Source organism: Desmodus rotundus, chromosome 4 (assembly GCF_022682495.2).
Source record: "Desmodus rotundus isolate HL8 chromosome 4, HLdesRot8A.1, whole genome shotgun sequence".
NCBI lineage: Eukaryota > Metazoa > Chordata > Mammalia > Chiroptera > Phyllostomidae > Desmodus > Desmodus rotundus.
This window is the reverse complement of record NC_071390.1, coordinates 104858233-104882521: the sequence shown is the minus strand read 5'-3', so window position 1 is coordinate 104882521 and position 24289 is coordinate 104858233. Positions and strand designations below refer to the sequence as shown.

General features: G+C 39.2%; 1 protein-coding gene and 1 pseudogene across 8 annotated transcripts in view; one reads left to right on the top strand and one right to left on the bottom strand.

The window, feature by feature from the left end:
- Positions 1–24289, top strand: part of LARP4B (La ribonucleoprotein 4B) — an 81833-nt gene that overhangs the window by 23527 nt on the left and 34017 nt on the right. For 6 of the 8 annotated variants that reach the window (XM_053922037.1, XM_053922036.2, XM_053922039.2 and 3 more), the window contains 4 exons: positions 11199–11333; positions 12192–12251; positions 15406–15485; positions 16310–23990. In XM_053922037.1, coding sequence (XP_053778012.1) covers positions 11199–11333; positions 12192–12251; positions 15406–15485; positions 16310–19424 — 3390 coding nt within the window. In that variant the 3' untranslated portion in view covers positions 19425–23990. The other 2 variants (XM_053922043.2, XM_053922042.2) reach the window with 1 other exon arrangement.
- Positions 1519–5067, bottom strand: LOC112323163 (COMM domain-containing protein 6 pseudogene; annotated as a pseudogene).

Below are 24289 nucleotides of genomic sequence, written 5' to 3'. Positions count from 1 at the left end.
AACCAGTGATCCTTTCTTTGGTTCGGAGGCTGATACTCAGTCCACTGAGCCACATCAGCCAGGGCTGAATGACAGGTTTATTATGTGTATTGACAAACAGTTAGGAAGGGATTTGGATGCATTTCCTCCTGGGTTAGTACTTGCTCTTTTCTATGAAAGACACCGCTAGACCTAGAGGGTAAACGGAATCAACAAGCTGGATGAGTTTTATTAACTATTTGTGATTGTAAAAATAGTACGTTATTTTAAAAATCGAGACTACAGGAATGCAACCAAGTAAAACACTGTTTTTTGAGTTTTCACACTTACACATTGTTAGTTATCTGGTGTATTTCCTTCAAGTTTCATTTTTTTTCTTTTTCTTTTTTTTAATATATTTATTGATTATGCTATTACAGTTGTCCCATTCCCCCCCCCACTCCACTCCATCCTGCCCAGCCCCTCCCTCCCACATTCCCCCCTATAGTTCATGTCCATGGGTCATACTTATAAGTTCTTTGGCTTCTACATTTCCTACACTATTCTTACCCTCCCCCTGTCTATTTTCCACCTATCATCTATGCTACTTATTCTCTGTACCTTTCCCTCCCTCTCCCTCTCCCACTCCCCTATTGACACCCCTCCATGTGATCTCCATCTCTATGGTTCTGTTCCTGTTCTAGTTGTTTGCCTAGTTTGCTCTTGTTTTTGTTTTAGGTGTGGTCGTTAATAACTGTGAGTTTGCTGTCATTTTTACTGTTCCTATTTTTGATCTTCTTTTTCTTAGGTAACTCCCTTTAACATTTCATATAATAAGGGCTTGGTGATGATGAACTTCTTTAACTTGACCTTATCTGAGAAGCACTTTCTCTTCCCTTCCATTCTAAATGATAGCTTTGCTGGATACAGTAATCTTGGATGTAGGTCCTTGCGTTTAATCTTGGGTGGTAATGTAATTATGATGTGCTTTGGTGTGTTCCTCCTTGGGTCCAGCTTCTTTGGGACTCTCTGAGCTTCCTGGACTTCCTGGAAGTCTATTTCCTTTGCCAGATTAGGGAAGTTCTCCTTCATTATTTGTTCAAATAAGTTTTCAATTTTTTGTTCTTCCTCTTCTCCTTCTGGCACCCCTATAATTTGGATGTTGGAACGTTTCGAGATGTCCTGGAGGTTTCTGTGCCTCTCCTCATTTTTCCAAGTTCTTGTTTCTTCATTCTTTTCTGATTGGATGTTTGTTTCTTCCTTCTGGTCCACACCATTGATTTGAGTCCCAGTTTCCTTCGCATCACTATTGGTTCCCTGTACATTTTCCTTTGTTTCTATTTGCATAGGCTTCATTTTTTCATCTACTTTTCGAACAGATTCAACCAATTCTGTGAGCATATTGATAACCAGTGCTTTGAACTGTGCATCCGATAGGTTGGCTATCTCTTTGTCGCTTAGTTGTATTTTTTCTGGAGCTTTGAAGTGTTCTGTCATTTGGGCCTTTTTTTTTTTTTTTTGTCTTGGCTTGTCTGTTACTTTAAGGGGCGGAGCCTTAGGTGTTCACCGGGGCGGGGTAACGCTGGTCGCTGTGCAGTGACGCTATACGTGGGGGAGGGGCTGAGAGGGAGCAATGGCGCCCGCCTTACTCCCCTCCGGATTTCAGTCTTTCACTCCGCTACCTACAATCAAACTGGGCCCCTCTGGTGCTGGTTCCCCAGTGGGTGGGCTTGTGCACACTCTAGCGGTGTGCACAAAAACTGAAGGTCTCTCCAACGACCTCTCCCGTGAGACTGGGAGTCTCTCCTGCTGCTGCCCCAACCCCCATGGGCGCTTACAATCAGAGGTTTGAGGCTTTATTTCCCGGAGCTGGAGCCCTGGGTTGCGTGGTCTGTTTCGCTCCCTGCCGTTCGCCTGGTTTATCTGTGTGCGAATGTGGGGCCCCGGGGTGCTACCCACTGCTCTGCCTGCCCCGCTCTCCTCCACTCTGAGTCTGGCCCTCTCGGTTTATCTGCACAAATGTAGGGTTGCAGGGTCTGCTAGTGCTCGGATTGCCTGCCCCGTTTGTCCCACACTCCGCCAGTCTCAGTCCCGCCATGGCCACGTGAGTCCTCTCCACCCCGGTGCCCGTCTCCGCCCCTCCTACCGGTCTGGATGAATGTTTATTTTGTATTTCCTTGGTGTTGGACCCCCTTGCCGTTCGATTTTCTGTCAGTTCTGGTTGTGCGAGGAGGCGCAGTGTGTCTACCTGCGCCGCCATCTTGGTTCTCCTCATTTTTTTTTTAATATTCAGTTTTAGTTATGTGAATTTTTAAAACAGTTGTAATTATATTGTCTACCATTTTATATCCAGCTTTTAAAATTTTATATTATTTTTGTGAATATTTTAAATAATTTAATGTAAATGCATTAGTTTCTGCTTTTTTGTAGTTTTTCTTTTTGTGTGTGCTAGAGCTGCTGTGAACATTGTTTATAAAATGGTTTACATAGTTTTGTATTATTTCATTGGTAGAGATTTCAAATAGATGTAAATGTACAAAATTTTAGATGTATATTGATACCATATCCTAGTGAGATTTAATTTTTTATTATGGAAGATTTTAACAAAAAAAAGGAGAGAAACTAGTACAGGAATCCTCAACGTACCCATCATTTAATTTCAGCTATTGTCAACTTGCTGCATTCTTGTATTTTTGTTTTTTCTCTTTCCTTAAATTTACAAAGAATTATTAGCATATTTTAAAGCAAATTCCAGATGTATAATTTTATCTGTAGTCTTTTAGTTTGTATCTCTTGGAGGTAATACCATTTAAAACAAACAGCCATAGCATCTTGATTGCACTCAATGAAATTGATAATCATTCCATATAATATCCTTTATTACCTAGGCAACATTCCATTTTTCTAGTCAAAGACTTCATTTTAATTTATTTGATTTTGAATGCAGATACAGTTCTCATTACATAAGGTTATTTTGATTAAATCTTGTATTTTGTAGCAATACAAATATCCCATTTTTTCATGTCTTACATTTGCTATAGAAATGAGGTCATCTGACTTGTAGCACGCCCTACATTTTGGATTTAGCTAATGTCTTTCTGTTGGTATTATTTAACATGATTTGTCCCAGAATTTCCTTTAAGTCGGGAGTCAGATCTAGAGGTTTGATTAAGTAAGGCTTTGTTGTCGTTGTTGTTGTTGTTGTTGTCGTTGGAAGAATACTTGATAGATGGTGCTCTTTCACAACATCAAGAAGAATGTAATACTTCATTTGACTTTTAGTGAAAAGATTGAAAAGTAGCTTCAGTCAATGTCCATCTGATCCAACCGTTATAAAGTTCCTTGTCAGCTCCTCACTTAATTTTAGCAGATGTTAATGATCACTGTCTTGGTTATTTCATTAGATGTTGCAATGTTTTGATTTTCTAATTCTCTCATTCACTCTCTCCTTATTAATTGTGGTTCCTGTATAGGGAGCAACTTGCCCTGATCAGCTATTTGGTTATGCTGAAATAGTCATCCAGGAAAGGCAGGCCAATCATTGTTTCCCTTTAGTAATTGTTAGAAAAATGATTTGGTATGCATAACAGCCTCCAGAGGTGACCAGTGTGGTGGTGGTGCTTTGAACCATCATGGATTTTTATGTTTGTCCATTGATGCTTTCTCATCCCCGTATTGTCCATCTATTATTATCAGGAGTCCTCCTTCCTTTATTGTTGCTCCTGTGACATGACCACAGGAGTCTTTCTTTGATAGCTTCCTTGCTTTCATAGTAAGGTGTCCCAAGCGTTCATCTCAAATCGAGCAACATTCTACAAAATAATTAACCAGAACTCTTGTAAAGTGTAAAGTGTAGAGGAAAGATGAGGGAATATGGAGGAGCTGTCACAATATGCAGTGTGGGAGGCCAAATTGGATCCTGGAGTACAAAGAGGACATTAGTAAAAAAAAATGGTGAAAGCCAAAGAAAGACAAATCTGTAGCTTAGTTAAAAAGTTATATATCCTGTTGCCAAACACCCCCCAAAAAAACAGATTACATGTATTCTACTCAGCTTATTTAAGTTTGTATCTCTTACCCTGATAATCTGAGTACTTAAAATTAATGTAATTTGTACTTTATCCTATGATACTACGTATAATATATAAAATAAATTAGTTTCAAGATAATACCAATATTTACCCCAAGGAACAAGCCAGTTGAGTGCTTTTTAAAATTTCTTGGTGAATTTTTAGGCTCTTGTGTTCAAATACCATCTTTTTTTCCCAGCTGTTTGTCTGACTTATGTTTTTATTGAGATGTAATTCACATACCACTGAGTTCACCGTTTGAAGTGTCAAATCAGTGGCTTTTAGTATATTCACAAACTTGTGCTTTGATTACCACTTATCTAATTCCTGTTTGTTTGATTCTTTTATTATTTAATAATGGAAAAGCAAAAATGTTATTTTGTTGCAGAAAGTGGAGTCCTTGATTTTCAGAAGGATGGTGGTATTTTCTTAACCAAGTAATCAGTTTTCACACAGTTTCAGTAATAGCAGCAATTTCCTTGAACTGTCTGTGGAAATTCTGAAACTGTGGAATTGTCATTTCAAAAGACTTGTTCTTTATGTGGCCTGAATGATCTGCCACTTTTTGCATTACTGCAACATAAGGTTACTTAAGTGACCTGCAACTGTCTGACTTCACAGCTATATCCAGTTTCTATTGAATATCTAGAAGCTCGTTGGTGACCTTGGCCTTAGCTTCCCATAGTGACTCCATAGACCTCTCCATAGCAAGTGTCCAGGTCTTGTACCACTGACTCAGGTGGATGCTTCCTGGGCCACCTTGCAAATATTGTCTTAAAATCACTTAGAATAATTCTCTAAATAGTTATACCACTAACTTGATATTTGGTAAAATTTGAGATTGATTTATTGCTTTGAGTGTTTTATGAAACAGATATTTCTGGTATATGTGAAAGGAATTATTTAGAAACAGAGCTAAGAGAACTATACTCTCCCAAGAATTTAATAGGGTTGATAAAACTTTTTCAGTGTAGCTTTGACACTGAGATGAAGAATGTACTGCTAGGATAGAGTCCACCAAATGGGAGGAGGGCCCTTTGCTTTGTCTCTGCTTTTTCTTGTAAAGAGCGGTGAAATAAAGTCAGCGAAATAACCCCTCTTCTATTCATTAAGGCCATGTTGAGGCTGTCTCTGAACACTCATGGTTCCAGACTACTGGGTCTTAGGCCAGAAAGTACTTTGGTTTGGCGGTAGGTTTTCCCTCTTGCGTGTCTCTCTTTACAACCTAGAGACCTGCTTTTTAGCCATATCAGGAGCAATAAATTATAGTTTGTCTTAAAATAGTTTTGGTTTCTTGAACAAGTTATTGTTACTTATTGGAGGGGTTCTCAGTACTTGCATCATCATCATATTTTAAATCTTATTCTAGATTCAGACATTTGATAGGAAGGTCTGATTTTAATGCTTTGTATCTGTTGTACTGCTTAAAGGATGTGCCTATTAATAACCCCTTCTATTGGCAAACTTGGTAGTGTAGTAGTTGGACTTTTGAAAACCTGTGTGCATGTCAGGTCAGCAGTTAACAGCCATAGTGGCATGATGTGAAGATTATTTGTTTATGGATAGCATGCATGGGTCAGGTCAGGACCACTGCTTTTGTTGGGCCGAGATGCTACCTTGCTTACCTTGTATTAAAGAACAAACATACCAAAGTAGACAGTCCCATATCATGAATCCCATACCCTTCTCCAGGAGGAACAATGGTGAATCCCCACATCTCTGCCACACATACTACTTTGAGGAAAAATCTAGACATTAGGTTATTCCCCAGTAAATATTTCAACACACTTCTCTAAAAGACAGGGTCTCTTTATTTTTTTTCAAATTTTTTTTAGATTTTATTTATTTACTTTTAGAGAGAAGGAAAGGGAGTGAGGAAGACAATGAGAGAAACATGCGAGAGATATATCGACCGGTTGCCTCTCACATGCCCTTAACTGGGGACCTGGCCCACAACCAGGCATGTGCCCTGAATGAAATTCAAACCAACAACCTTTCGATTTGCAGGCTGGTGCTCAATCCACTAAACCACACCAGCCAGAGCAGGGTCTCTTCATTAAACATAATCATAACATCATAATCAAATCTAAGAAAATACAGTAATTCTTGTAATAACAGAAAATATCCCATCAGGATTATATCCCTGATTGTTTTTTTAAGTATATTTTATTGATTATACTATTACAGTGGCTCCATTCCTTTTTCTTCCCTTTATCCTCCTCCACCCAGTACCCCCATTCCCTCCAGCACTATTCCCCCTTAGTTCATGTCCATGGGTCATATATATAAGGTCTTTAGTTTCTCCATTCCTATACTATTCTTACCCTCCCTGTCTATTTTATACCTACTAATTGTGCTTTTTTCTTTTTTAAAATAATTTATTGATTATACTATTACAGGTGTCCCACTTTTTTTCTCCCCTCTATTACCCTCTACCCTGCAACCCTCCTCCCACCAGCATTCCTCCCTTTAGTTCATGACCATGGGTTGTACATATAAGTTCTTTGGCTTGTCCATTTCCTATACTTTTCTGACTTCCCCCTTTCTATTAGTACCTACCATTTTTGCTTCTTATTTCCTGTACCTATTCCCCCATTCACTCCACTCCTCCTCCCCGATGATAACCCCCCATGTGATCTCCATTTCTGTGATTCTGTTCTTCTTCTAGTTGTTTCCTTAGTTTGTTTTTGATATTGTTTTTTGGTTCAGTTGTTGATAGTTGTGAGTTTGTTGTCATTTTACTGTTCATAGTTTTGATCGTCTTCTTTTTCTTAGATAAGTCCCTTAAACAATTCATATAATAAGGGCTTGGTGATGATAAACTCCTTCAACTTGACCTTATCTGGGAAGCACTTCGTCTGCCCTTCCATTGTAAATGATAGCTTTGCTGGAGAGAGTACTCTTGAATGGAAGTCCTTGCCTTTCATGACTTGGAATACTTCTTTCCAGTCCCTTCTTGCCTGCAAGGTTTCTTTTGAGAAATCAACTGATTGTCTTAGGGCAACTCTTTTCTAGGTAACTGTCTCCTTTTTCTTGCTGCTTTTAAGATTCTATCCTTCTCTTAATCTTGGGTGGTGATGTTATGATGTGCTTTGATGTACGCTTCCTTGGGTCCAACTTCTTTGGCACTCTGAGCTTCCTGTACTTCCTGGAAGTGTATTTCCTTAGCCAGATTGGGGAAGTTCTCCTTCATTATTTTTTCAAATAGGTTTTCAATTTCTTGCTCTTCCTCTTCTTCTGGCACCTCTATGATTCAGATGTTGGAATGTTTAAAGTTGTCCCAGAGGTTCCTAAGCCTCTCCTCATTTTTTTGAATTCTTGTTTCTTCATTCTGTTCTGGTTGAATGTTTATTTCTTCCTTGTGTTCCAAATCGTTGATCTGAGTCCCGGTTTCCTTCCTGTCACTGTTGATTCCTTGTATATTTTTCTTTATTTCACTTTGCACAGCCTTCACTTTTTCCTCTGTTTTGTGACCATGCTCAACCATTTTTGTGAGTATCCTGATTTACCAGTGTTTTGAACTCTGCATCTATTAGATTGATTGCCTATCTCTTCATCACTTATTTCTATATTTGGAGCTTTGATCTGTTCTTTCATTTGAGAGATATATTTTCGTGCACCTGTTACATAGTAAGGGGCGGAGCCTTAGGTATTCACCAGTGGGGTGCGACCCTGGTCACTGCTTTGTGGTGCTGTATGTAGGGGAGGGGTCTAAGAGGGAACAGTGCCACTTACTCTGCTTTTGGCCAGCTCTCAGTTACTTCCCCTGATACCCACAAGCAAATTGATTTCTGGGTGGGTGGGCTTGTGTATGTTCTAAGACCCTGTGGGTCTCTAACAAACTCTCCTGTGAGGCTGGAGGTTTCTCCTGCCTCCATAACCCCCACAAGTTTTTACAGCCAGAAGTTTTGAGGCTTTAGTTTCCCATGCTGGAACCCTGGGTTGCGCAGTCTGTCTTGCTCCCCAGTTGTTCCTCCCAGTTTTTTCTCATGCAAATGTGGGACTGCACGGTCCACTGGCTACCGACATGCCTGCCCAGTCTGTCAGCCACCATCTTGCCATGTGTCCTCTCTGCTGCAGCTGCTAGTCTCTGCCCCTCTTACCAGTCTGGGTGTATGTTTCTTCTTTAACTCCTTGGTTGTTGGACTTCAATACAGTTCAATTTTCTGGCAGTTCTGGTTATTTTTTGTTTTTGAATTTGCTGTTGTTCTTTTGGTTGTGCAAGGTGGCAAAGTATATCTCACCTCTACCTCCATCTTGGCTTGAAGTCCCAATTATGCTTCACTTTTCCCCCATTCTCTCTGTTCCTCCTCCCCGCTGATAACTTTCCATGTTATCTCCATTTCTGTGATTTTGTTCCTGTTCTGATTGTTTGCTTAGTTTGTTTTGGTTTTGTTTCTAAGTTGTTGATGGTTGTGAGTTTGTTTTCATTTTACTGTTCATAGTTTTGATCATCTTCTTTTTCTTAGATAAGTCCCATTAACATTTCATATAATAAGGGCTTGGTGATGATGAACTCCCTTAATTTGACCTTATCTGGAAAGTACTTTAGCTGCCCTTCCATTCTAAATGAAAGCTTTGCTGGATAGAGAAATCTTGGATGTAGGTCCTTGCTTTTGATGACTTGGAATACTTCTTTCCAGCCCCTTCTTGTCTGCAAGGTTTCTTTTGAGAATTCAGCTGATAGTCTAATGGGAACTCCTTTGTAGGTAACTGTCTCCTTTTTCTTGCTACTTTTAAGATTCTCTCCTTCTCTTTAGTCTTGGGTAATGTTGTTATGATGTTCCTTGGTGTGCTCCTCCTTGGGTCTAACTTCTTTGGGCCTCTCTGAGCCTCCTGGACTTGCATGTCTCTTTCCTTAGCCAGTTTGAGGAAGTTCTCCTTCTCTATGTTTTCAAATAAGTTTTCAACTTCTTACTCTTCCTCTTAGTCTTCTGACATCCCTATGATTCAGATGTTGGAACATTTAAAGTTGTCCTGGAGGTTCCTAAGCCTCTCCTCATTTTTTTGAATTCTTGTTTCTTCATTCTGTTCTGGTTGAATGTTTATTTCTTCCTTCTGTCCAAATCATTGGCTCATGTCCCATTTTCCTTCCCTTCACTGTTGGTTCCCTGTATACTTTTCTTTATTTCACTTTATATAGACTTCATTTCTGCCTTTATTTTTTGGCCATACTCATTCCTGTGAGCATCCTTATTACCAGTGTTTTGAACTCTGCATCTGATAGGTTGGCTATCCCCTTGTCACTTAGTTCTTTTTCTGGAGTTTTGTTCTGTTCTTTCATGTTCTTTGGGCCATGTTTCTTTGTTTCGCTCACCTAATAAGTTGTGAGGGGTGGAGCCTTTGTATTCACTAGATCGGGGCAACCCACTTCACTTGTGTGGAGCTGTATGTGGGGGAGGGGTTAGAGGGGGAACAGTGCCAGGTGGTTTCTCCTGTTGCCACAACCCCCACAGATTTTTACAGCCAGAGGTTCTGAGTCTTTCTTTTGTCCACACTGGAATCTTGGGTTGTGAGGTCTGTCTCATTCTCCAGTTGTTTCTCTTGGTTTATCCTCATTGCAAATGTGGGACCGCCTGGTCTACCAGCTGCTGCCTTGCCGCACATCCTCTCCACCCTAGCTGCCCACCTCCACTCTTCCTACCAGTCTGCCTGAATGTTTCTTTAACTCCTTGGTTGTCGGGCTTCCATACAGTTCGATTTTCTGGCAGTTCTGGTTGTTTTTTGTTTTTCACTTGGTTGTTGTCCTTGTTTTGGCTGTGTGAGGAGATGATGCATATTTACTTGTGCCTCCATCTTGGCCAGAACTTTTCATCCCCTCTTGCTTTTTGTTTTAATAAATAAATCCATAGTTTGGTTAATGTCATCCTTGTCTCCTTTTATGTGGAAGAAAGCAGGCTGCTTGTCCAGTAATAGTCGACTTTGCAAGGACTTTTCTAGTTCTTTTTTTCCCTTTCTGCTATGATGTATTGTGTTCAAGCAAATACTTTTTTCCTTCGAGAATCTTAAAAGTGTAGAAGTTAATAGTAGTAAAAGCATCTACAGTACCACCTTCTGTGACTTGTCATTCTGGGTGCCAATCTACATCTTTATTTGTGAGAATTGATGCCAGTTTCTAGTTTGACATAGTAGTCATTTATCCTACATTTTAGGATGAAAGTGACCTCTTGTAACTGATTTAATATGTCTTCTGCATTTCATCTGTATGCATAAGAAGAATGGTTTACATTTCCAAATCTATCTTCCAGCATTTAAGGGATTTTTTTTGTATGTGTGATTGATGATACTCATCGCAACTGGATGAGATTGCCTTTGATCATCAGATTATTTCATTAACCAGAGTTTTGAGCAGTAATCATAAGCAGGTTATTGAGAATAAGGAACACCATCACAGAAACAAAAGGCTACATCATTAACCAGGGATATAAAAGTTAGCTTTTGAATTTCTTTATCAAGTACTCAGAACAGCCTAAAAAGATAACATGTGTTAAGTCAAGGTCTTTATCTTGTGAAGCCGTGTAGCCTGAAGTCAGACCTGGGTGTCCAGGAATCCTGGTTCTGACATTCATAATGGGAAGTCATGAAAACTCTTCATCCTTTTGGAACCAGAGTTGTTTTGTAAGCCATGTGGGAAAATCAGAGGAGGTATTATGTGTGAAGTTAAGCAAATACTTTGTAGCAAAGGCCCCTTTGCAGTCCTGTGGTTCAGAATTATGAAGGGGTTCTTTTTAACTCACTATTGTTTATTTCTTCTGACAACTTGTCTTGGAACAAAGGAAATTAATGACGCTGTTCAAAAACACTATATATATGTTTGGGGTGGGGGGAATTCAACGAATTCCAAGTTGGAGTTCTATTAATTTTGTAATTTTCTGTTTTTAAAATAAAAGTTACAGGCGTGCATGAGTTTAGTTGCTAAGTCTTAGAACATTATCATGGTCACCAAATTATTGTGAAGAAGAAACTTATATTTTAAAAAAGCCAAGTTATTTCTTAGGTAAGTAAGGTGCAACTTAATGGGCAGATTTCTCCAAACTACTTAAACTCCAGAGGGATAAACATATGTACTGGACAACTTTAGGATTTTAAGACCTCTTAGTAATTTCATTTTAAGAATCAATTCTGTTCTGCACTTCAAGTTAGAATTTACTGTTCTTTTTAACTTTACAGCATCCTACAGTTAACGTTAAACTTCTCCTAGTGGAGCCACAAAGTAAACAGCTCATGACTTCTGATCAGGACGCTAAGGTCGTGGCTGAACCGCAGGGCCAGCGAGTCCAGGAAGGGAAAGACAGCGATCATCTGGTGAGTGCATGCCCCAGGCCAGGATGGCCATGTGTGTCTCCCTTTTCTCCAATAACAGATTTTACATGGATTTAATATGTAAATCAAAACAGTAACACCAGCATGTCTTATGACCTAAATATAGGTGTTACATTCTGAATAAATGTATGAGTAACTTAGTAAAGGCAACTTAAGCACTAGGAAATAGAGAAAACAAATAGCAATTAATAGGTCTAGATACTTAAATCTTTGGGTTTTTAAAAATTTATTTATTGATTTTAGAGGAGAGGAAGGGAGAGAAAGAGAGAAAGAGAAATATCAATTTGTTGTTCCACTTATTTATGTGTTTATCAGTTGCTTCTTGTATGTGCCCTTACCTGGAATCGAACCTGCAATCTTGGCATATCGGGATGTTGCTCTAACCAAATGAGCTATCCAGCCAGGGCAAAGCCTTAGATTTTAAATCACCAGGAAAACAGTGATTTAGAAATACTTTTATAACATAGCCATTACAATGGTATATTGTGAAAGAATTAATTAGGATTGTAATATAAACTTTTTTTGACGGCCTTCATTTATTGTAAGATTTTATCATGTCAAGTAGTAATATTTAAAGTTTCTGAATGGCTTTGGGAAAAGTAGAATTTAGAAATTTTTCCCCATTGAAACTACGAGGAATTTTACTTACTGTGTTCAGTCAGAATTTCAACATACTTTAAATTTTAAGGCTCCTATATTGCTCTGAATATCTCAGTGAATTTCCTTTGTTATATAAAAATGTGCTTTATCAGTGGGTTTTGTTGTGCTCAGTTACTGTGGTTTGAAAATATATTTCTTTACATTGTAGTGTTGGTATATTTGATGTTTTTAATTTTACAGATGAATGGTCCCATACCTCAAACCACTTCTCAGACAAGCTCCATCCCAGCTTTGAGTCAGGTAATTCAGTCCTGAGATATGAGGGGAATCAAAAAAACCCCAGGAATTTATTTATGAAAAATTGTGTATTTATTCTTACATGTTTAATCTGCAGTCACCTTCAAAGTACTCTCAATTTGATGTAATACACCTATCAAGATTTTTTTTTATGCTGCTCAAAAGAGATTTTTGAACTCGTTGATTTTGATGCCTTTTAGTGCTCCTGCCGTTTTTTGTTTCACCTCTTCCATCTTGGCAAAATGTTTCCCTTTGAGGACTTTCTCCATTGGGGAAACAAAAAATGTCACGCAGGGCAAGATCAGATGAATGGGGAGGGTGAGGCACATGGTAATGCCACTTTTGGTCAAAAACTGCTGAGTACTCAGGTGTGGGGCAGGCAGGTGTGCTCATAAATCACCCATCATGAAATGGGCAAATGCACTGAAAGTCTTCCAAAAAAATTCACTGAAGTCGAACACAACCTCTCACAACAATGCCAGCTGGTACACTAATAGAGGTGGGTTTCTAAAACACTCACCCAGTGGGGGAAGTCTATGCTACAAGGGGCCTGTCCTCCAGAAGATAATTCCATGTTTTGGGGGTCCTCCCTCATATTTCACACTGGAGGCTCACAGATATTTCCTTATAACAAATATTTATTGTGAAATAACTAGCAAATGTTGATGTTTCCCAAAAGGGGTAGCGAAGACCCAGCTGGGTACAGTAGATGTCAGTACTGTATATTCTCTTCTGGCTGCTGTGTGCATTATGTGTATGGGTCTACTGTGCCTTGTGTATTAATTTGATGTCATGATATTCATTATAATGTTTTTAATAGTTCACTGATAATCTATTGTATAGATGTGATTAGCTTTACATATTGATGTCCTGTGTTTTTTTAAAACATAAAAGTCATAGTAAGGTTGTACTATAAGAAAAGTAGTTCACATTGTAGCTGTGATTAATGAAAGATTGTGGAAATGGACATCTATTGTTTTTTAAATCCTGCTTTGCACCATTTGCATCTGCATAGATCAGGTACATTTGGACCAATTCCAGATTTAGCTTGGTAATCTTGTAAATGATCTTAATACATCTTATACAGAATTGAACAAATAATTCTTTTATTAAAAGTAAAAAATTTAAAAGTAATCTCACAGAATTTATAGTAAACCTCCTCTATTTCTCCAAATTATAAGTAGTTTGTGTAGAAATTAGAGATTAGATTGTTTATCTTCTTTTAATACGGAAAACTTAAAAAATAGAGGACCAACCCCATCTAAACTATTGTATTTCATTGTTGTTATTCTATGATGTGTGTGGGATTGTTTTTGCATGTTATATTTTGCATTGATTTTTTAAAAAGTGAATTTTGTAATATTTTAAGTAATTGAAAATCCAAATGTAAGTTTTCTAGTGGTGTAAGAGGGAAATTATACAGAAATCATTGAGGGATTTAAAATTTTTTTTCTTCCTTTTTTTTTTTAAGAACAAATCTCCTTCCTCCCCATGGTTGATTTGAAGTATAACATAATATTCAGATGTCTTTAAAACCTGTCACTGGACATAAAACCAGATTTTGGATTCTGTGGGGGGGGGGGGGTTTGCTTATTTTTTTTTTTAAATTACTTCGTGGGTGAGAATTGTTGAAATAAGACCTATCTAGAAGAGAATTCAATATTTCATTCCTGTGGTGAAATAATTTGCAACTAGTACTAATTACACTGCTTTCTTTGTTATTTTTAAGAGTTAATGGCCATAACAGAATATCATGTGGTGAGTTCTTTGTCGAGCCCTGCTACTCAGCACCCCTGTCATTCCTTGTGCAGATCACATCTGTGACACCAGGTCTTATAAATTGGGCGTATACTATTTACCAGTTTTGCAGTGTGGTACACACTTTAGTTTTTCATAGGATCATTAAATACTTAAGTTGGAAGGTATCATAAGAGACCATCTTGGCTCCCAACATGTGTGTCCTTTAAAACATTATAACAAACTTAAGCATCTTTACAGAAAATAAAAGTCCTATTAAAGAGTACACCCATTTTTAAAGAGTTGTGATTAGTAGATACATATTTCACCTCATTTTTTCCCACATAGCATGAGTTCATTTACGTATCTCTGTGTACTTGGCCTGCAGTTCTTTCTTTATGTCAATAAGCCTTCATTTCTTTAGCCATTTGTATTTTGGGGGCGTTTACATTTTTTTTTCTTGCTATTATCAATGGCATTGCTCTGACCATTTTTCTAAATGGCATTACTTATGGCACACTAAATGTGCAGACCTCTTACTTTGTGTTGTGTCTCTGAGTATTGACGCTCAGTAGTCTGCAGTTATGATCAGCAATGAGTATGCTTAGCAGTCTGATTTAGGAACCAGTCTTCTTATTTAGTTTTACCCCCAGAGTTGGACGCAGTATGAGTCAGAGGAGAATCACCATAGTGGTGGCCAAATAAATGTGTAATTCAGGAGCAGATTTGCATTTATTTGGTGGTAATATCAATCATATTGATCATACTGCCCTCTGTTCTCTTCCCCCCTCCCAAAATTTTTGAGTAGTAACTACAATCCTAGCCAATTAGTGAGCATCAAAAAGTGATCCTTACTAGGGGAACTGAGACCTGAGGATGCTTAAGTAATTTCCTCAATATTACTCAACTAGAACTTGGCAGAACCAGGGTCTGAACCTAGGCAACCTGGCTTCAAAATCCAAAACTTAAGATAAGATACTTCCTCTTTGGCATCTGATATTTCATTTAAAAGCAGAAACAAGTAGAAAGAAATACCAAAAACAAAACCCAGCTCTTGTCAGCCATTTGGCAACTATTTGCAATATCTAAGTGGTTGAAATTAATGTGGGGTAAAGCTGGAGGATTTTAGGCGGGGAATAGTATGAGATATTGTAGGAAAATTATTTTGACCTCATAATATTAAGAAAATGGATTATAGTGAGTCAAGAATGGAAGCAAAGAAACCAAATTTAAAAACTATTATGTTGTGAGGGTGAGAAATGGTGGTGGCTTAGACTAAGAATGAATGGCCTTCAAATTTATTTTGGAGGTAGATTCAACCAAACTACTCTATGGATTGGATATTGGAGATGTTGGGTGGGGTAAAGATAAATAAGGTTAGTTGAGCAATTTGATGGATAATGGTTTCGTTTATTTTAAGATGGAAAAAACTGGAGAAGTAAAGGTGTGTGGAGGGAAAATCTACCTGGCAGAAATTCAAGCGAACAATGAAGTGGGCAGGTGAGGCCAGTTGGACTGCAGTAGAGAAGTTGGAGCCTGAGATGTAAATTTGAAATAAACAAATAGATGTTTCACTATTTTTTATATGGAAAAGATTATTAAAACTATTTTATATATATGTTTTGCTATTTTGTTACATCTTTTTCTCCTCTCTACAAACATACTTCAAAAAAAGTTATGTATTTACTTCTTCAAATAAAGTAAATCCTAGACAACATGCCATTCATAAACATTTCAACATCCATCTCTGACAGACACCATTACAATTCTGTACCTAGCACTTTTATTTCTGAATACCCACAGTTGTTATTTCTTACAGAAATTTAGTTATAAGTACCTCTAGCTTTTAAAGAGCAAATTTTTATTTTTGTTTTCCTTTGTGTACTAAACAAGCTACCTTCTTTGGTTGCCTTCATCTTATGAAATGCAGTTCAGAGAATGCTGAAACACTAGAAAAAGCAGAGGTCTGAACTCCCTTTTTCAGGCTGGGATAATTTAATTATTTTTTAATTGAGTTTATGAGAGTAAGAAGAATAATTTGAAAATTTTTGTTGCTTTTAAGAGTCTTTGGGTTACAAATGTTGTTTGGGTTTTAGTGTGTGGAGTAAGTAGGATTGTATTAGGCAGGGGCTGTTGTAATTAGGATTTTGGATTTGAGTGGCAGGGACATGTGACTGCTGTGCAAGGGGCTATTTTTGGTGTCTGGGTGTTGGCATCTCATCAGAAACCATGGAGAGTTAGTGTGAGGCACACTTGTGGAGTTAGACAGCAACAGGCATTGTGATGTGAGTGTTTGAACTTTTGAACATGGGCTGTTGTTTCAGCAAAGAATTAAGTGGTGACAATGACAATGAGAAAACTGGCCTGTTACAAAAATCTGTGGAGGAGAAGGAACCGGAGAACAAGATAAGTAATACTTTATCTGCATTATTTGATACGTTGGAAGGTGAGGAGCTGTACAATGTTGAACATGGAGCCAGCAGGGCAGCTGCTCAGACTGATATGTGGCCAAGGGTATTTGTGAGATCTGGGCACAAACGGGCTCACAGGCCGAGACAGTTGATCAATTCTATTTCTTCTTTAATGTGTAAGTTTCTAGCTAGGTATGAAAATTTGGATAAGACTGACAAGAATTCAGGTACTGCTGCAATTGAGCAGGCCTGTGAGACTGTCTGCAAGGCTGTGTGTGTGGACACCGATAGCACCTGGGGTTTCTCTGCAGGTGTTGGCTCTGAAGAGGACGAGTGTCTTTCACATGTCCCGGGGCCTTCTGACCAGGGCGTTCAGGAAGGAGCCCTTGTAAATAACCGTCTGTGCCACCACTTCGTCACTTGTAAAAGCTCTGTTTTAGAGAAAGAAATTGCAGTAAATGTTCACATGAGTTGTGATAGTGAGAATAATGCTTTAGGTGCGTTTGATAGGGAGATGAAAGGTGCAAACCCCATTTGTGTGGATCACAAACAATGCTGGAATTCAAGAGAGAACGAGTTTTACAGTGTCTCTGTTGTAGATCCTGGCAGCCTGGACAGTAAGGACAAGCTGTGTGCACGCAGCTGTGGAGCAGCTGCAACAGAAGAGTGCCACTCAGCTGTCACTTTTGAGGAGGTTTGCAGAAGGGCCTGCCCTCCAGATAATGCTGCCCAAGGTCTGGGGGACTTAGAGGCATCACAGGAGGAGCTGTCCTCTCATGGCCTGCCGGGTTCTACTGAAGTGAAGGAAGTCTCTAATGAGAAAACTAAGCCTAGTTCTGAACTTTTGACTAACAGTGACCCATCATGTAAAGTAAGCACTGGTGACATGCAGGCTAAATCTTTAAGGGCAAACACTTACACTGGCTTCTCTAAAGATTACACAGAAAGTGGTGCCTCACTTAATGTTGGCCGAATACCTGAATCAAGTACTAACATAGACACTGACTCACTAGAATGCACGTGTGCCATCCCTGAAGAAGGAAAGAGCCATCGCTCAGCATTAGTCAGTCCAATGGGTGACTCACATGTTAATCTAATTAGTGACACTTCCAGTGTTGAACAAAATGGTGAATCTGGGGCTGGAAAAGCTAGTGTGGATCAGAGTTTAACCTCTGAAAAAGTAAGAGAAAAGAACTTTATAAAATCTGTGAAAGACAGTGATTGTTCCAATTTAGATATTAACAGATCGGACAACTCAAAAAGATGTATCACTTTAGTGAACTTTGGAAATGAGTGTCTTCCTGTTCACCCTAATTTCCAAGAAGCAGCTCCTAACAGATGTGATGATCCCAGACCTGAACACCTGGGGCCAGCGACGATGGAGAGGCAGTACAGTGGTGATCGCAACCTAAGAACTAGGAGCACCCAGCTTGTGAGTGAAGGAGAATTGGCTTTGCAGCCTGAAAATAGTTCATCTTATCAAGATGAGGATCATGGTACAAGGGTTTTTGAAAGGAGATCTTCAAGTCAAGAAGATGTGTGTGCAGATACTGGGGCCAGCATAGCCCAGGCTCAGATCTGTGATTTAACTTGTGCAGTGCGAACAACAAACGTGGAGGGCTTATATCAAAGAACAAACACCTCAGACCTCAGGAGTTCGCAGGAAATGCCCCTGAATGGTGAGACTCCTGATGGCCCCAGATGTGTTCAGAGTAACTTTATGTCTTCTGCATTTGTTTTCACCTGCAATGAAGAAGAGAGTGAAACAGGCCTGAATCATAAAACAGAAGATGAACTGTGTGTGAAGAGTTCAGGGAGTGGCCCTCACAAACTAGAAAATGATGAAAAACAACCACCAAATGCTAATCAGGGAGACACAAGTACAAATGATACAGAAAATATCAAGTTAGACTCTAAAACAATGTTTCACTGGGAAACAAATACACTAAAATGCAAGGTAGTGCCCGGTCAGGATGTACTGGCTTGCATTAGTTCTAGTATAGCAACCCCCCCTGATTTTGAAACAAATCAAATAGAAAACCTTGAAACTTGCAGAGTAAATAACTGCAGACATGAAGATCTTCATCTTGTACCATCTGCAAGTTCAGGTACGCAGATATCAGGAGCAGAGGAGACCAGCTCTTTAAACTGTGGTGAAGGTCCAGGACAGGAGCAGCTTTCCTGCACATCCACTGAAGTCTCTGATGCCTTGGGTACTAGTGCAGTGACAGGGCACAAACCAAAACTCATAGGGGAAAAGGTGGAAGAGGGACTTTACAGGGAGAGAGGCAACAGTGACTCCAGCAGCAGCTACTGCAGAAGTCCATGTGGGACAAGCACACGTGCACAAAGAAATGCCACAGCTGCAGTTAATAGACCTGCATTAAACAGTGAAGTGGTTTTTGTGGGAAGTTCAAGGGCAAATTTTGGACAAATGGAGTTATGTGACATTCTTGCTGGTTATTCTTGCTTGACTGGTGTGGATCCTACCCAAGTGGACATACATACAGCTATTCCTAATGATGTACTGCAGGCAGTTCCTGTCAACCCAGGTGACAGCAAAGAAATAATAGTACCAAGTAGTGAGGACCATGTTTTATCATTCTCAGAAGACACTGTAAATATATTTGAAAATCCCTTAAAGGGGGATTTGCAGAGCTTCCCAGAGGAAGTGTACTCCCAGTTTTTGAGTGAACTTTCCTATTACCCTGTAGGAGGGTTGGCAAATCAAATGTTTTCTGAAAGCCTGGCAGATGGTTGTAGATATCCAGTGGGCTGTCTGTGGACTAACACAGTTGTGAAAGGTGCACTAGAAGATGAACAAATACTTAGTGGGGACCTGCACAGTCAGCCACAAGACTTGGAGATCTCTTCCTTTTGGATGGAAAAGCTCCCTTATCAGCTACCAGTGGCAGAAGATGGTATTATTTGGGGATGGCAAAATAGAGGTGCACAGTTAGTAAGTATGTTTTATCAGTTTTTATTATTGTGCTGTGATATACTGATCTTTCATTTTGATTGCTTTTAACTTAAAATTAACAAAGATTTATTCTAAACAATGGGCAGTTGTTTGAATCTTTATGTTAAGCTGTTGGTTATATTTTTGTATTGGAGACTATGAATTCAATTCAGTGTTTGGTGTGTTATAGTCAGACTTTGTGTCAACTCTTGCTAGCACTAAACCTGTACTGCTGGTGGTCAGATGCAGCTTTGTGCAGATCATCGTTTGTTTGTGGACTTTGCATGTATGTACTTGGGAAGGCTGACATGCCCAGTCCTGTCCTTCCTCATCACCAACCTCTTGCTGGAACAAGCATTTGACTAATTGGATGTTTAAAGTTGTTTCTAAAAGGTTACACTTGCAGTGTGTACATGAATTAAATCTGTGCTTTCTGCTACTTTGTATGGTAACTGTTTAAGTCAGGTAAAATTTGCTACTTTTAATTTGCTCTGGAATCTTGCTCTGTCTCCTTTCTGTCAGAAACATCTGCAGAGCTCTTCAGACCACGGTGCTCAGGCTCTGCTCATTTGGAAGAACCTTCATAGATGATTCTGCAATGGGTAGCTAATTTGGGCACCTTTCTAGAAATTCTGTACTAATGCAAAATCAATAAATGGAAAGTTAGTCTTGCTTTTAAAGCAGTCCTTTTGGTCATGTATGATTGAAAGGGCGTACTTGTAACAAAATCTCATTTATGTAAACAATAGTTTATTATTAGTGATTTTTGTTGCATTAGGCAATAAAAATGTTTGGTAATAGTAAGGCAGTGTAATGTTAAGGAGTGTAAATGTTAATTAATGCCTATTATATGGAAATAAACAAGCAGAAATTAAGTCCTATAATTTAGGTAATTATCCATTAACCTTTTTTTTCCTTTTCATGCCCACATTTGGGAGTTTTACCAGAGTTACATTCCAGTTAGTTTTGTTTCTTAAAGAATTATCGAGGCAAACACTATAAAACTAGGCCTTTAAATCATATGCATGTAATCATTTACATAAATGGGCATAATTAACAATTGGCTGCTAATTTCAGTGTTGGAACATTAATGTAGAGGGCACGTGGGTCCTGTTGCTCTCCTGCTCTTCTGCCTCTGAGGCACACGTGCACCATTCCGAATCAGCTTTTCCATTATGAGGTACACCCAAAGAGCACTCTCATTTAACATACTACATTTAAGGATAGTTAATTGTTTTTCAGAACTACAGTTGTCACAGTGTTTGTACAGACATTTTTTAAATAGTGATCTTACATATAGCAGTTGTTACTCCATTTTACAAATCAAGAACCAGAGGTACAGAGACTGCGTGACTCTAATGCCAGTGAATTGCTTTGAATTATTAAGCTTACTTAGTGTCAAATCCAGGAAATCTGAGCTAATTTGAAATAAATGTGCACGTTTTTCTTTCCCCTTATTTTCTTACCTATTTTATGTTCTCCACCTGCCTTTCCCTTCCTCTGATAACTAGTTTCTCTGGTTTCTACTTGGTAACTTGTCAATGGGACCATTCTGTCTCATGTTGAGAAAAAAACAAATGTATGAACTGCTAGGTTATTTTTTTAATGGAGCATTGTGTTTAGTGGGTAGAAGAATTTTTTTAGTGTCAGTTTTGGGGATGCTGTACTCTCCAAGGAGTAACATTGGTCATTTCTGTGAAATTGCTTCAAAACATGGTTTTTAAGGTCACCTCACTTCTGGTTCTAGTGATCATTGCTTAGCCATGATTTTCAGTGGAAAAATAAGACTCAGGTGGCTAAGACTTAGTTGGCCAAGCAGGTGAAACTTAAGTTGTTGGTAGTGACTTGGCGTTGCATATAATTGTAAGAGAATAACTACATTTCAAAGAAATAAGTTCAATAAGTTATTTCTTATGTGAATTACAAAAAGTTAATGAATTCTTGATAGATGTTTTCTTTTTTTGCTAATATTACACCACTGTTTTCTGATTACCATCATTTTTGGGGTCAGATTACTTAACCTGTCTCTTCCTTGGTTTTCTTATTTGTGAAATGGAGGCAGTGGTTACTACTACCTGATAGGATTGTCATGATTAAATACAGGTAAATACATAGAATATCTTGACACCTAGCACACTCTCCAGTGTTAGTTGTCATGTCATTAGGTCTTAATTATAAGTCTTCCTCTTTTCTTTGTCACATCTTTGTGACATCTTTGTCACATCTCAGAGTATCTTTTTGAATACTGACTAATTGCTTAAAATTGTGAAGTCCCTAATAGTTGGTTTGAATTTGCATATCTACTACCTATGAAGTAGTCAAGTATATGAGGGTATATGGTTCTATTTGGATGTGGCAAAAAACCTTGCACAGATTGTCAGATAGTGGAAAATACAATCTTGTGTATTATTACTTTATTAAACATTCAGCATATTTCTCAAGCACCTGTGTACTGAATTCAGAACTGCTTATTAGCAATGCATTGGTGAACCAAATGGACATCTAAGAATTCGTGGGCTTGTGGGAAAGACAGACCAGGCACATTCTAGCAGTGTGAGCTCTGTGGGAGACAAGCCTGCTGCAGGTTTGAGGCTCTCAGAGTGTTGTTTACCTCTAGGATAGAGTGTGATCTGTACTAGGGAACTGCAAAATGTACATTGGTGATGTAGTACGGGCAGCTGCAAAAGATGCTAAAAACGGAAAAGACTGATGTTGGTTGGTATTAGGAGTTAAGAGAACGTGTAGTACATACATGAGGTCAGGGGACTCAGTTCCTTGGATGGAATAGCACTAACCTAGGAGAGCTTGGTGTGTGTTGTTGCATGGTGGAAAGAGAGCAGTTGTAATTAGAAAGAGTGGTGTACACAAGTGCTAGAAAAGGAAAAAGCATAGAGGAATGAGTTAAGAAAAAAGCAAATGGTAAAGGTGTGAATGCTGAGGCAGGTAGTAGTGGTGTCTTAGATGCAGAATACCTGCTACATTGCTCTTTGCTTATGAAGGCTGTGTCTGCTTTGTTCTATCCTGTTGGCTTCCTGCTGTGCCTGGCACTTACTGAGCATTTGGGAGTGTTTATTGGAGACACAGGGGGTTGAGAGAGACAAATAGAGAAACACCCTGTGCAGAAGCAGAGGCCAAAATGAACTGGAAGTTGTAGGTGCCATGTAAGAAAGGGGAGACTTAGTGCTTCTTGAGTATAGTATTCTTAAAGGAAAGGGGGAACCCAGTTCTTTGCCCTTTCACCAATACCTAAAAATGAAAAGTGTTCCAGGTAGGCACTCACTGAGGCATCTTGTTCTGTGGGCATGATGTTCATTGTCATTGCTTCCTACATATGAATAAAGTAGATACCGTGGTTTTAACCACATCAGTCTCTGCTATCAATTTCAGAAATAGTTGTTTTTCACAGCAAACTTTAATCACCTTAGCCAGAGTAAATTTATTTTGTCCTTTTAAGATTGTTAATTCAGCCCTGGCTGGTGTGGCTCAGTGGATTGAGTGCCTGCCTGTGAACCAAAGAATCATTGGTTCGATTCCCAGTCCGGGCACATGCCTGAGTTGCAGGCCAGGTCCCCAGTAGGGGGTGCTTGAGAGGCAACCACACATTGATGTTTCCCTTTCTCTCTCCCTCCCTACCCCTCTCTAAAAATTAATTTTAAAAATCTTAAAAAAAAAAGATTGTTAATTCACATGTGGTTTCTGTGATGGCTTATCTTGACCCTGTGCATACTAGGAGAACTCATTAGGTAATATGTGCACCTCTCTGATCCTGTGCAGTGAGGCTATACCCAGCTCAGAGCTCCTACTAGGCACTGCGAGGGCTTCTAGGACCAGGACTCTGGTCCCTCCCTTTAGAAGCTCTGACCCCTATACAGTGGGGGTCAACTCCGGTAGCTGGGAGGAGGTGTATAATTTGGCTGGGATTGCTGAATGATTGTGGCAGCAGAACTGGAGTTAGTTTGGGGAACAGCTGTCCTTGGGATGACATTAACTGTTCCTTAGACTTGTGGAGGTGCTCAAGGTTTATGGGCAGGAGAAGAAAAATTGGGGTGGTTATAGGTTTGATAAGGTGCCCTGGAAAAAGGTCTCACCAGTCTCTAAAGGAGGTGAAAGTGGGAGCCATGTGAGTATCAGGGAGAGTGTTCTGGACAAATGGAGTGGAAGTGTCTGATATGTCTGGACAGTAGGAGGCCAGTGATCCTGGAAATGTGCAGGGTCCCAGAAGTGCCCCATTAGGCACCCCTCTGACCTTTGTTTATGGAGGAACTTTCATTTTCTACATCCTTTGCTTATGTGAGCTTTATTTTCAAATTTTATGCATCTATGTTCCATTTAGATTTGCAATTCTGGAAATCGTTGGGTAGTCTAGGGCAGAGATGATAACTGGATCAGTGGTTATTTTTCTGTTACACGTCTCTAGAGAGCCTTGCACAGTAGGAACTTAGACTCTAATGATAAATTGAGTTGAGCTCCGAATGCATCCACTTTTGTTACTGTTAACCCTGATTTCATTCCCAAAGTATGTGTAGATAGGCTCAGCCTTTTTAGCATAAATTCCCTTACATAGATGCGTTTTAATTCTGAATAAGTACAATTGCATTTGATTGGAATTTGGATAGAAATGTATGTATCAAATTTTTTCTTAGGTACCAACAGCCAAGGTTTCGGAACTAAACCCCAATGCAAAAGTATGGGGGACACCGGTGTTACATTTGGAGGCAGGTAGTTCAGCGGATGCTAGTGTGAGTGCAGCCTGGGAGGACACACCTGACCAGTGCCCCAGCTATGGCCAGGAGGGTGAGTGGTGAGCCCAATGCCATGAGAAGCAGCTTTGCTCTCCAGGCTTGGTCTTTGTTTTCCTTTTAATCCATCTTTAAGAAATTGTTAATTGAAATTTGTATCCTGGTTTGTGACACTATATAAGAGTCATGTGATCT